General features: G+C 39.7%; 2 protein-coding genes across 5 annotated transcripts in view; one reads left to right on the forward strand and one right to left on the reverse strand.

Moving 5' to 3' along the window:
* BNC2 (basonuclin zinc finger protein 2) overlaps positions 1–13,791 on the forward strand; it is a 486,409-nt gene that overhangs the window by 95,699 nt on the left and 376,919 nt on the right. The gene's annotated exons all lie outside the window — the stretch shown is intronic.
* LOC129649983 (cytochrome b-c1 complex subunit 7-like) lies at positions 24–248 on the reverse strand. Its single transcript, XM_055578001.1, has one exon. The coding sequence runs from the start codon at positions 246–248 to the stop codon at positions 24–26; it is 225 nt and encodes a 74-aa protein (XP_055433976.1).

Raw genomic sequence — 13,791 nt, forward strand, 5'->3', positions numbered from 1 at the left:
AGACTACTAAATTATTTCTCAGCTCATTCTTCTCTCCCTTTTCTTTCCCAAAGCACCTCTTTCAGAGACGGCTCGAGGTAGAATTTATCCTCATATTCTGTCCACTGCAGTTTAGGCAGGATCTGCTGCCTTGTGTGCATGTCCAGTGCTCTCTTAATGTGAAACTCTCTGTCGTCATAAAAGTTCTCAGGAAGCCTTCTTATTGCCTCTTTTACATCGTCATTCTCGTATATTATATCATCTTGCATTAAGCCCAGTTTATTGAACCCGGCAGCATTGTAATACCCTTTTTAAATACCCTCTGGCCACCTGCTTGATGCTGAAATGGCACAAACTGCTTGCCATGTTGACCCGAGACCCTTGAATTACTTTTTAAAGACATTTCTAGATAGCATGGAAGGAAGATGAATATAGTAGTGGTTTATATAAAGTAGGGGTTTAATTTGTGAATTAATTTTAAAATTTGAGTTTGTTCTTTAGCTATTACAATCATATGCCAAGTAGATAATATAAAGCAGTGTATATTGTTTGAAGCTTTGGTAAGGTCTTCTTAAATAGGTCTTAAAGTGTCCTGTATGTATAATTGTTTCATTAGGCAACCTGAATTTTGAGTAAATTTGTAGATTCTTGAACCTTGCAATCTGCAAAGAGTAAGCTTAGCTATAATAGGCGTAAATCATTGTGATTTGCATAATTTATTTCTTCTGCATAAATATTGTACTCACATGGTAAAACTGCTGTCCTGGAAATCAGATTTTGGTTGTCTGAGTATTTGTGGGGCTAGAGGAGGTTTTAGGGTTATGTTTGTGTTTAGATTTAATTTCAGGGGTAAGTTAAGATTTATGGTGAGCAGTGTACAGAATGTTTTATTTACTTTTTCCCAGCTTATGAATAAAAACAACATCTGAATCTGATCTTTAGGAACCAAGCTCAGAAAATATGGTATTCTATTTTGATTGTTTCCCTTAATTGTGCCTTATTTCTGTTTATTTGCAAATTGTGTATTTAAGACATTAGCATATTTGATACCCTGTGATTGGACATATTTAACTTTCTATTAGACTGATGCTTTCAGGTTTTTGGACTCTGAAAGCAGGAGCCACATACGACCTGTCTTTTGTTCAAGGTGCTAACTGACTACACTCTTATGTTTCCATTACATGAAACGCACATCTCTGGTTTACTTGAGAGGAAATGCTTCTAAGAATTAGGCATACCTCACTTCTGTGGCAGGCTGTTTACTTCTTCATTCAGCAATTAATACATAAATTCAGTTTTTTTTTTCAAAAATATTAATCAAATGTATGTGATGTGCTATGAAGTATAGCAGGTAATGCTGAACAAAACAGAAACATTTTTTTTCCTTGCACTCAAAGTACCGTAGAATCTAGTAGGCGAAAAAACTATGAAATCAGGTGACTAGTGTACCAGTGCTAAACACTGTGGAGCCCTAAGCCCAGCCCATGTACAAGATGCATGATTGCCAGAGTCTTCCCTACCCCCTTTATTTTGCCGAGTTAGCCAGATGAGGTGGTCTGTTGTTTAGACGCTAAGTTGTGCCCAACTCTTTTGTGACACCATGGACTGTAGCCCGCCAGGCTCCTCTGTCCATGGGATTTTCCAGGCATGCATACAGCAGTGGGTTGCCATTTCCTTCTCCAGAGTATCTTCCCAACCCTGGGATCGAACCTGGGTCTGCTGCATTGGCAGGCAGGTCGTTTATCTCTGAGCCACCTGGGAAGCCCATCGAATGGTCTAGGAACAGTGACTAAAAATGTTCTTGGTACTAGGAACAACTCTGACAAAAGCTCAGAGTAAAGAGAGCACTCAGGACATTAGAAAGACTAGTATATTAAAACTTAATGGCAAACAAAACCCAGATCACAAAAACTCTCATTTTGGATCAGAACATTTTTCTTCTGCCATTTACTTCAATGAGGAGATGAGAAATGACTGCAGACTTATTGTCTGAGTCCCCATCTCTTATAACAGAAATATTTATTTTAGAAAGTTTGAATTATATGTGACTACCAAAAATGAAAAATCATTCCTAAGGTTACTTTTTTATCATTTTGTAACTATAATTTTAGATTTTTTTCCCTATGCATCTTTAATTTTATAAAGTAGAAATGATACTGAATATGCTGCTTTGCAACTGATACTTTGCACTTAATATGAAAGTTACATTAATTGTCCTTCATATCTTTGGGTTCCTTTATAAAATAGGCATTTTAATCATCATATAGTATTCTGACATGAAATGTTATTTATTTATAGAACCCCTATTATTGGCAATGTAGGTTTCTAATTTTTGGAACCTTTAATGTTGCTACAATAGAATGTATTTTATTTAAAACTTTGATTAAATCTATGATTATTTCCCTAGGGTAATAAAAAGCATTTCCGTTCTTCTATGCTCGTCTTTTTTTGTAGATATGAGCTGCTTGTTTATCACCACCATGCCTGAAAATCATTCCAGCCCTGATGACATGATGTCTTAAATCTAAATCTTTAGATCTTTGGCATTTAGACCACTGCTCTCCAAGACACCTGCTTGAAGAGCTCGGTTTGGCAGTGATTCTCATTACATCCATATAAGTAAAAGCATAAGTTACAATAGATGATTTGTGGCTGGATATGAAATGTAAGGCTAGTGTTATGTGTTGATATACATGTGAAACAATTGTATCCAGTTTTTTTTTTTTTTAGAGTATCCACATGTCTAGAAATGTTTTATCCAGGGAATTTTTTTTTTAACAGAAGAATTCAGTCTGTTTTTAGGGAATGTTCTTTAGCTGCAGGTTTAAATAAACTTTTGGTCTGTGATTCAGAATATATCTTTTTTGAAATTTAATTTTTTTTTATCTTTTGGTCATGCTACACAGCATGTGGGATCTTAGCTCCCTGACCAGGGCTTGAATCCACACCCGCTGTGTTGGCAGCATGGAGTCCCAATCACTGAACAACCAGGGAAGTCTCCACAATATATCTTAGTAGATGAATACCTCCAGAGTTAACAATTGAAAGAAAAACTGGAATTAAGTCAGCATTTTTTCTTAAAGATGTCAAGAGGAAAATTTTGCATAGAACCAAGGAGGACATCCTTAGATCCACTGGAGGTTTTATTTTTCGTAGATTTTTATGCTGAAGTCCTGTTATCTTCACCTGCTCATCCTGTTTGTAACTTAGGCCCCAGCATCATACCCAGTAAATACTTGCCCCCCCCCCAAAAAAAAAACACTTAAAAATAATGTGTTTATTGAGATATGATTCACATTCCATGCGGTTTACCTACTTGGGTGGTGGTGGTTTAGTTACTAAGTTGTGCCCGACTTTTGCGACCCCATGGACTGTAGCCTGCTAGGCTCCTCTGTCCATGGGATTCTCCAGGCAAGAAAACTGGAGTGGGTTGCCATTTCCTTCTCCAGGGGATCTTCCCAACCCAGGAATAAAACCCGGGTCTCCTGCATTGCAGGCAGCTTCTATACCGACTGAGCTGCGAGGGAAGGCCAAAATTTACCTAATTCGGATGTTTTTTTTTGTTTCAGTGAGTTTTAACATATTTGGAGTTGTGTAACCATCACCACAGTCAAAGTTAGAACATTTTTATTACCTCAAAAATAAATGTTTACCCTTTAACTATCACCCATCCCCCAACACTCCCAACCCTCTGCAGCTGTAGACAGCTACTGATGTACTTTGTCTTTGAATTTGCCTATTTGTATTTCATACAAATGGAATCATACTGTATATGGTATCTTATGTCTTTCATGCATATAATATTTTAAGGATTTGTCCCTATTTTGCCAAATAACACTTCATTGTATATAGTATGTATCACATTTTTGTTTATCCATTTATCAATTGATGGAGCAAATACTTTATAATATCTAGATGCATTTGTGTAGGCTTGTATTGCAAAGGTAAAAACTAAGAAGTCAGGTTGCAAGATCCCAAACTGGAGAGGCCTTCAGAGTTTGTTACTGGTGAAAGCATATTAGAGAAGTTTAGAATTCAGTTTGCAAGGTGGTTGGGTCTAAGGAGGAATATCCCATCATCAGTACATCCTTTCAGTTCCACCTGTTGGATGCTTCTTAAATCTGCTCTTGTCTTTGTGTGTCTGGTAAATTATCTAAGCAACATCTTTTGTTTGGTAACACATTACCACTACCATCCCCTAACATAGGCAACAAAGGAGTATCTTTAAAAATGTCATTTTCTCTCAGAGTCCAAAATCCTTAATACAGGCTGTCCAGCTATCTCACATTAGGCCCTTGCTGCCTTCCGCTCACATCTCCCCCTCCTATTCTATGATACTGATTTTGTGCTTAATAAAGGATAACGGAATCCTTTCTGAAGTTTTTATGTGGGTTCCCTGATGCTGGGAAAGACTGAAGCAGGCGGAGGAGGAGGCAACAGAGGATGAGATGGTTGGATGACATCACCGACTCAATGGACATGAGTTTAAGCAAACTCCAGGAGATAGCGAAGGACGGGGAAGCCTGGCGTGCTGCAGGCCATGGCGTTGCAAAGAGTTAGATGCGATGGAGCAACTGAGCAATAACAGCCCTCAATTTCAGCTCTCATCACTCTTAAGAACTGCGTGCTAAGGATCCCTTTCGGAGCCTGGTGAAACGGAAACGTCTCGTGAGCTCTGGGGTGCACTGTGCATCAGAAATGTGCTTGTTTCCTTTGAACCTCTTCCCTGCAAATTGGAGATGATAACTTGCAAGTTGAAACTTAAGGAGATGATATGTGAGTGTGTCTGGTGCATAATATGTGCTTAATAAACTATGTCCTTTTCAGTTTTCATTTGGATTTTTGTTTGGATGTAGTGGTTTAGGTGAGTTTGATATCCCCCCCCCCTTTTTTTTTTGCGGAAAAGAGGGATTGATACATTATGATGATTGCCTGCAGTTTAGGATTTTTTCCTTGTAAAATCGGTATCTTTGTCTCTGAATCCTGGTTTTGTGAAATGTCTGGAATTTCATTAGTGAGTCTATATTGTGCCAACCAGCAATACTTCCTTGGATCCCTGCCTATAAAATAGCAATCTATCATTTATTGCCTTTTTTCCTAAAACATTTACATGTTTATATGTTTATTATTTCCTCATTTTGTGAGTAATTGTTGTTCATTTAAAAACCAGGAAACTTCAGAAAATAGAGGAATAGGGAGAAGATAAAATTCAATTGTAATCCACTTACCTGCTGTGGCCATTGTGGTTTATGGTTTTCTAGACTTTATTCTTTGCAAAAACACATGTATGTGCCCATAGTTTTTGAAAAAGAAGGTGGATGGTACTGTATGTTCAATTACTTTTTCCACTTGCCAGTGGGGGTGCTTGTCAATGTTGTTATTATGCGTGTGTACAGATTTGCATGTGTACAAGTTATTACGCATGTGTACATCAAGAATGCCCTTGTAGGGGAGTACCATGATGACTGTCACCAGTCCTCTTTGAATGGACATTTAGGTTGTATCTAACTTTGGGTCGTTATAAACAGTGCTGGCTTTGATTTTGAAGTCACGACAATTCTGATAAGCTTTTTACCTCCTGAGTTAACAGTAGTTTCCTTGAGGTTTAATGTCAGATCCAGTTCAAACCTGCCCCTCTTACCTTTCACAGACCTTTTGTAATGTTCTCACCCACAGGACAGTACTCTCTGTTCATGTTCATCTTTTGCTCTTAATTTGGTGCTTGTGTTCTAGTTTCTTCATATCCCTACTTCCATTTACCTTAACAAAATGGTGTATCTTTGCTTTGGCACATACTGCTGTCATTATCTGAGCTGTAACTTTTTAATATTTAATACTTCATATTGGTTAACATCTCTTTCCATTTTGGCATGGATCCTTACAATAAAATTCATGAATTCATTTCCGTTATATTTTCCATTACCTTATCTAACATTGGGGTTTATGTAAATACCTCATTGTATTGATCTGAAAGAGAGTGCGTGTGTGTGTGTGTATGTGTTTAGTCACAGAGTTGTGTCCGACTCTTTGTGACCCCATGGATTGAAGCCCACTAGCTCCTCAGTCTTTGGGGTCTTCCAGGCAAGAAGAATACTAGAGTGGGTTTCCATTTTCTCATCCAGGGGGTCTTCCCAGCCCAGGGATTGAACTTGTATCTCCTGCATTGGATTTACCACTGAGCCACCTGGGAAGCCCAAAGTGAGCACTTGCTTTCTTCCAAATAAAGGATTGAGTGGAGTGGTTTGTATTGAGCAGTACAATCAAAAGACACATATTTATAGTAAATTACCTGTTGCCCTAAACTGGGATATTCTTAAGGTAATTTTTCATCCTGTATTGTTTTCCTCCTTTTAGATTTTTTTTTTTTTTTTTTTTTAGTGTATAGCCAGTTGATTATGTCCTTAAGCATTAGCCATTTTAAATAATTTTAATATGACGCTTTGTAAATTGTTGAAGTAAAAGTTGTTAGTTGCTCAGTTGTGTCCAACTCTTTGCGACCCCATGGACTGTATCCCACCAGGCTTGCCTGTCCATGGGATTTCCTAGGCAAGAATACTGGACTGGGTAGCCATTCCCTTCTCCCGGGGATCTTCCTGACCCAGGGATTGAACCTGCATTGCAGGCAGATTCTTTACCGTCTGAGTCAACAGGGAATCCCGAATCATATCGTATATTCAAGAGCCCTGGTTGTTAAACTGGAGAACGCATCTGAGCCACATGGTGGTCTCTCTCATCACAGACTGCTGGGCCTTTCCCCCGGGTTTTCTGACTCTGTGCATCACATACACAGTCTAAGAACCAGCCTTTCTATTTTTTTTTTTTTTTTTTTGAGAACCAGCCTTTCTAATAAGTCCCCAGGTGATGCTGATGCTGCTGGTCCTGAGACTGTTCTTTGAGGATGGAACGTAGAAATAATTTTTGTATTATCTATACTCTTTGTAATTATCTATAGTCTTTTTCTCTCTATACCAGTACATGTGGCATATATAACTAAGCACATTTTAGTAGAACTCTCTGGTGTTTCAAAAGGAAACAAAACCCCTTGTTGGCAAAATACAGAAGGATTACTAGACACAGAGCTATAGCCTGGTGTGAGTGAGACCAGTAGGCAAGGCATCCAGAGTCCTAGACCTGGATTCTGTGGGCTGTAGTTTCCTTGAATCTTGTACAGTCTTTGTTCACTTGCAGGAAAAAAAGTGATTGCTGCTAAATTTCTCCTGTCCCTTCACCTCCTGAACATGCAGGCAAATCCTCAAAGTGTTTTTTAACCAGGTTCACAATGTCAGTTCAGTTCAGTTCAGTCACTTAGTCATGTCTGACTCTTTGTGACCCCATGGACTGCAGCACGCCAAGCCTCCCTGTCCACCACCAGCTCCTGGAGCCTACTCAAACTCATGTCCATTGAGTGATGTCCATGGTGATGCCATCGAATCATCTCATCCTCTGTCGTCCCCTTCTCCTCCCGCCTTCAATCTTTCCCAGCATCAGGGTCTTTTCAAATGAGTCAGTTCTTCATATCAGGTAGCCTAAGGATTGGAGTTTCAGCATTAGCATCAGTCCTTCCAACGAATATTCAGGATTGATTTCCTTTAGGATGGACTGGTTGGATAGCCTTACTGTCCATGGGCTCTCAAGAGTCTTCTCCAACACCACAGTTCAAGAGCATCAATTCTTCGGTGCTCAGCTTTCTTTATAGTCCAACTCTCACATCCATACGTGACTACTAGAAGAACCATAGCTTTGACTTTGTTGGCAAAGTAATGTCTGCTTTTTAATATGCTGTCTAGGTTGGTCATAGCTTTTCTTCCAAGGAGCAAGCGTCTTTTAATTTCATGGCTGCAGTCACCATCTGCAGTGATTTTGGAGCCCAAGAAAATAGTCTGTCACTGTGCCCATTGTTTCCTCATCTATTTGCCATGAAGTGATGGGACTGGATACCATGATCTTCATTTTTTGAATGTTGAGTTTTAAGCCAACTTTTTCTCTCTCCTCTTTCACTTTCAAGAGACTCTTTAGTTCTTCTTTGCTTCCTGCCATAAGTGTGATATCATCTGCATATCTGAGGTTATTGATATTTCTCCCGGCAATCTTGATTCCAGCTTGTGCTTCATCCAGTCCAGCATGTCAGATATCTCAATTAAGAAAGGCTTATCTGTTTTTAACAAATGTTCAAAGTTGCTTTAATAGAGGCATTATTTTAAGGTTTGGATGAGTTAATACCTTGAAATCAGATACTTCAAATGACTTTGAGAATCAGAGCTTCAGGCAAGTGATGGTCTATATGTCAGGTCTTCAAGAATATAAGGTTGAAGAATTGAGACACATGTAACCAATGTTCGTCGCAGCACTGTTTACAATAGCTAGGACACAGAAGCGACCTAGATGTTCATCGGCAGATGAATGGATAAGGCAGTAGTGGTATATATACACAATGGAATATTACTCAGCCATAAAAAGGAACACATTTGAGTCAGTTCTATTGAGATGGATGAATCTGGAGCCTATCATACAGAGTGAAGTAAGTCAGAATGATAAAGACAAATACTGTATATTAACATATATGTGGAATTTAGAAAGATGATATTGATGATCCTACATGCAGGGCGGCAAAGGAGACATAGATGTGAAGAACAGACTTTTGGACTCAGTGGAGAAGGCGAGGGTGGCATAATTTGAGAGAATAGCATTTAAACATATACATTACCATGTGTAAAAATGACCAGTGCAAGTTTGATGTGTGGAGCAGGGCACCCAAAGTTGGTGCCCTGGGACAACCCAGAGCAATAGGGAGGAGGAAGGGGCGTTCAGGATGGGGGGTACACATGTATACCTATGGCTGATTCATGTTCATGTATGGCAAAAGCCATCACAACATTATAAAGTAATTATCCTCCTATTAAAAGAAATAAAATTTAAAAACAAATATAAGGCTGAGCCTAGAAGAAAGAAGGAGGTGAGAGAAATTTTAAAATAATGGGAATTGAAATGGATTCATTGGATCCAGGCTTATTCAGTGTTTAATTCTCTGGTTCCTTCCTGGCTATAAGTAGTAGTGATTACACTTGGGAGCATTTAGTGGCAATTTAGGCCTTTGCGTTTGAAGTTCTTTCTACCTGTTAGCTGAGATGGGGGAGTTGTATATGGCCTTTTCTGGCAGGCACAGTATTTGTGTTTGGATAGAAAGGATAAACTATTTGAAAAAGCACAAGAGGATCACTTGGCACGTAGGTGAGTGAAACGTGAGGCTACAGCCTCATGTGGCAGCTGATAAGAACAGAGTTCAGAATAAGATGAACAGGAGGTTTCTGCTAAGCATTTCAGCCTCTCATGTTTGGACTTGGTGAAAAGGTGGCTGGCTGATTTCAGCCAGAGATGCTTCACTTGCATTGCAGAGACGAGTCTCTGGTCCTCTAAGCCTGTCACCTTCAGTTGGAATTCAAAAAGTTTTTAGAAAGCCTTTTTGACCCATTACTGTGTTCTCTCTCGCCCCTTGTTTTTGATGGCATGACATGTGTGGTCGTCTTTTCTTGTCAGCAATTGGGAGAAAAATTTCAACAGGGTGAGAAACCTGAAGGCACAGAAAATGTTTGCCTGAAGCGTTCCCATGTGAGCAGTAGACATGGGCACGTGCTGAAAGAGAGCAGGCAGAAAGGCTTTTTGTTGAGAGTGACAGGTAGGTAGGATGACCAAAGTTTAGCTTAAATCCTTTCATTGATACTGGAATGTCATCCACCTTCATGTGACACTGCCATGTTCAACTGTGTGATCTGGAGAGCTGTAGCTTGTACTGCTGTGGTGAGTGCGTGTGTGAGTACAGTGTAAACATTTTATGAACTGCAGTGTCTGAGCCATCCGTCTGTCTGGGCAGGAATCTCCCTTGATAGTAAAAAGAACAGCAATCAGGACAGAATTGGTCAATGCGGCATGTCTAATGGTGGGAAGATATTTGAAGGACTCACTATAGACACAATAGTCTCTCTAAATAGCCTCTTTGCACCCGGAGTCTTATTGCAAACAGGTTCATTAAGGAGAGACATTCTGACACACAGCATCACAGTAATGAAAGTAGCTCTGTTTTTCTAATATTGTATCTTGCCACTTCAGTTATGCTGCTAGTACAAGATTTCCCTTGTGTTGTTGTATATTTCTCCAGAAAAAGAATCAGTCTTCATAGAATATACAATTATTTTGTACAGGAATGTATAACTCATACCTAAGATCCAGTTCTCCCTGTTTATGTGCACTAGTGCAAAAATAATTGGCAAACACATCTTCCAGACCAAAAGATTCCAGCACCTTCAATTTGTTGGGCTGGAAGATGTTGAACTGGAGTTATAATAAACTTTAAAAAAATGTGTAATGTTCAAAATGGATTTGTGATCAATCATAAAAGAAAAAAAAATATTAGCACAGTTTCCCATGAGGTGTAATTTTTTTTTCCTAGGGTTTTAGCCAACTCCAGCATAGTATCTGTTCAAAGAGAAGGAAAATGCAAAAGGTTTTCATCCACCCAGCTTTACATATAACTACAATATGATGACTTAAGCTATTGGATTTTCTGCCTGTTAATGTACAGCATGAACATTATGAACATGGAAAAAAAAGGTTATATTGGTTTAAAAGTGGATATGGAAAATTTAATGTGCTCAAGTGGGAACAATGGCATATTAAAAAAAAACACTCATGACACAGATCTAATAATTCACTTGCCCCTGTAGGAGAAAGGGTATCAGCTCTGATGCTGGCTCATAGTTTATTTTTATATACACCCTTGGTCCCTGCAGTATACCCCGTGTGTGGGTTCCAGAGAAAAGAAAGAAAATAACCTGTAGGGAAATCAGCCTTGGAAACCTTTCATTAAATACATTGTGCTCTGTATTGTGTCGTTCACAGAATCTTCAAGAAATAAAGAAGGGAAAAATCTCTTATCAGTCTGCATGTGCGAAATATTATATTTGAATACTATCATTTGTTTTAAGATTAAGGCCGAGGCTGCAAACATATTAGTTATTATTCACTTACATCTGGTAGATAGTGTAACAGGGATTTTAAAAATTCTTTTTTTTCCATTTCTAGTCCCCATCCTTCTTTCTGCCTCCCTCTTCCCCCACAGACAATGGCAGAGATACCACTTAAACTTAAAATGATTCTGGCTGCAGTATTTTCACATGCAAAATGTTGCCACCTTATAGAGGACTGGGGTGGTGAGGATAATAAACTTCAGTGTTAAAATTCTTGCTGAAGTTTTATCTGTCATTTGACAAAAGATGCATTTCTAGGGAAAATTGAAGAAAGTGTTAAATATATCCTTTCATGAGAAAAATAGACACGGTAGAGGTGTTAACTGTGAAGAGTGACACCTTTATCATGTTGAGTGTCCTTTGGAGTGAGGCTTTGTCTTGTCATTATAGTTCATGTACTGCTGTTGGTGGGCCTTTAAAAATCTGTAAACGTCTTATCTTTTTTGCTGACTATTCATGCAGGATACGCTAGGCAGGCCAACTGTGACACATATTCTGCCCATGCTTGTAGCTGTCTCCTGGACGAAAATGAACACGCATTTTAGACCTAAACCTTGGGTGCTATATAACAGTATTTAGCGAGCTTCTGGGATAGCAGATCCTAGGAGTTGATCTTATATCAGAAGCACTTTGTCCTCCACAGTCTGTTGGAAGATTTCTTATTTCAGAAGTAGCTTGTATTGAAAAATCTCGCTTTAAGTATAGAGCATCATCAGCACCAGGATTTTCTCAGCATCACAACGAGCTTCTGTGTCCAGGAAGCTCTTTTCACGTGACAGTGGGAAAAGGTACTGGTGAGCAAATGCATATCATGAGGCAGGCGTTCTGTGAGAGGCTTTGTATGAATCATCATCTGGTCTTCACATGAAGCTGCTGACCTGGCGGCTGCCTCTCTCCCTTTTGCAGATGAGGAAACCGTGTCGCTAATAAGGGACAGTGCTGGGTTTCTTCGGATCTAAGCCTGCTCCTGTTGCCAAGGTCATAGCCTTTACCATTATTTGAAATCACGTCCTAAGCTGTGTGGCCGTGCTCCACTCCTCTCTCCCTTGGCTCTCAGGCCCGTATAGTGACTGTTTCCTGTCCTTTGGGTTTATCATCGACCCTGCCACCTACTAGCTGGGGGCCTCTGTTGGCCCTTTCCCTGTCAGTGAAATGAGAGAGTGGTCCCCTTATTTAGCCTGGTTGAAGCACACACACATGTTATTTATTGGTCATCCTTTTTAAGCCAGGTGCTGTGCTAGAACCTCGAGTCCCTTAGGGACATGGACAGATGTGGTCCCTGCCCCGCCGCAGCTTGCAGGCCTGTGGGCGTGTCAGGACACTGAAACGCTTTACAGAATTACTTAGTTATGTGCTGCCTGTCTCAACCATACATAGATGTTAAACTGACTTCAAGTTAAAGCTACCCATCTAAACAGATATTGGACTTTTCCTATGGGTCATACTCAAACAAACCTTGCTTTCCCTGGCATCACTTGGATGCAAAACTGTTTGCCTAAATCCTCTTCTGTTGTTCCGCGCTGCAGGTTGCTGAAGAATCAGAAACCTGAGGGTTTGCCTCCTGTCTCTTTCTCAGCCTGCCCCACTTCTCTCCTCACTTCCACTGTCTCGCTGTGCTTCCAGTCCTGTTTGTTAGTATTTGTTTGTTTGGCTGCACTGGGTCATAGTTGCTGCCTGAGAGATCTTCACTGCCCTGTAGCATGTAGGATCTTAATTCCCTGACCAGGGATCGAACCCGAGTTCCCCGCATTGCAAGTTGGACTCTTAACTACTGGGCTGCCGGGGAAGTCCCACTCTCATTTCTTAGTGTTCTGCTTGCCACCATTCTCTAAGGTTTCAAATCCTAAATCAACCCCTCCTTCAAATCCTAGCTCAGTCTTCACTACTTCAAGTCACACTCCTCTTGTGATGTTCTTTTAAAACATGAATCCCGATTTTACATTTATCTTTGCTGTGTGGACAATCTTTGTTTTCTCCAACTAGACTGAAAGTTCCCTCAGAGGAGGGAGTTTGTCTCTCTAATATCTATCCCAGGCACAAGTCTGTTTTCAAACAGTGAATTAAGATGGAATTTTTTCCCTCTTCTTCTGTAACAGTGCTCTCAGCTCTAATATTTGTTTTATTCTACCTACATGTCCAATAGACCAATTGAACCAAAGAGTAAACATATCTTCCCAACTCTGCATTTCCTCCTTTTCTCTAATTCTTCAACATTTTTTATTTTATTGAAGTATAGTTGATTTACAATATTTTGTTAGTTTCTGCTGTATACCAAAGTGATTCAGTTATGTATATACATACATATATGTATATATACATTCTTGTTTGTATTCTTTTCCATTCTGGCTTATCACTGGATACTGAATATAGTTCCCTGGGCTGTATAGTAGGACCTTGTTGTTTAATCTCTTCTCTAATATTAAAAATGCGTGCATGCATGCTAAGTCACAGTTGTGTCCGCTTCTTTGTGACCAGGCTTCTCTGTGTATCTGATAATCCCTAACTAGTCCATCCCTCTCTAATTCTTAATGTCTCCATTGTTCTCATCAAACTAGAGAGCCTCAGTTCCTCCCACTTCCTCCTCCCCTCCCCTGTCTTGTGTAGGATGACCTCGTCAGAGGAAGATTCCCCAGGATTTCTCATCACTTCTATACCTTCCCTGTCACCTCTGGGTGTGAACTCTGATTTCCTTGCTAAAATCATATAACTGATCTTTTCGCCTCCTGCCCTAAATGAGTAATCCTGCCAAAACACAGATCTGCCCGTGGCAGATCTTAAAAGCCTTTGCTGG

The sequence above is a fragment of the Bubalus kerabau genome, chromosome 4 (genome assembly GCF_029407905.1).
Source record: "Bubalus kerabau isolate K-KA32 ecotype Philippines breed swamp buffalo chromosome 4, PCC_UOA_SB_1v2, whole genome shotgun sequence".
In the NCBI taxonomy this organism is placed as follows: Eukaryota; Metazoa; Chordata; class Mammalia; order Artiodactyla; family Bovidae; genus Bubalus; species Bubalus kerabau.

What these genes read in the sequence shown, in the direction of transcription:
- LOC129649983 (XM_055578001.1), bottom strand. Translation starts at nt 248, where the DNA reads ATGCAAGATGATATAATATACGAGAATGACGATGTAAAAGAGGCAATA.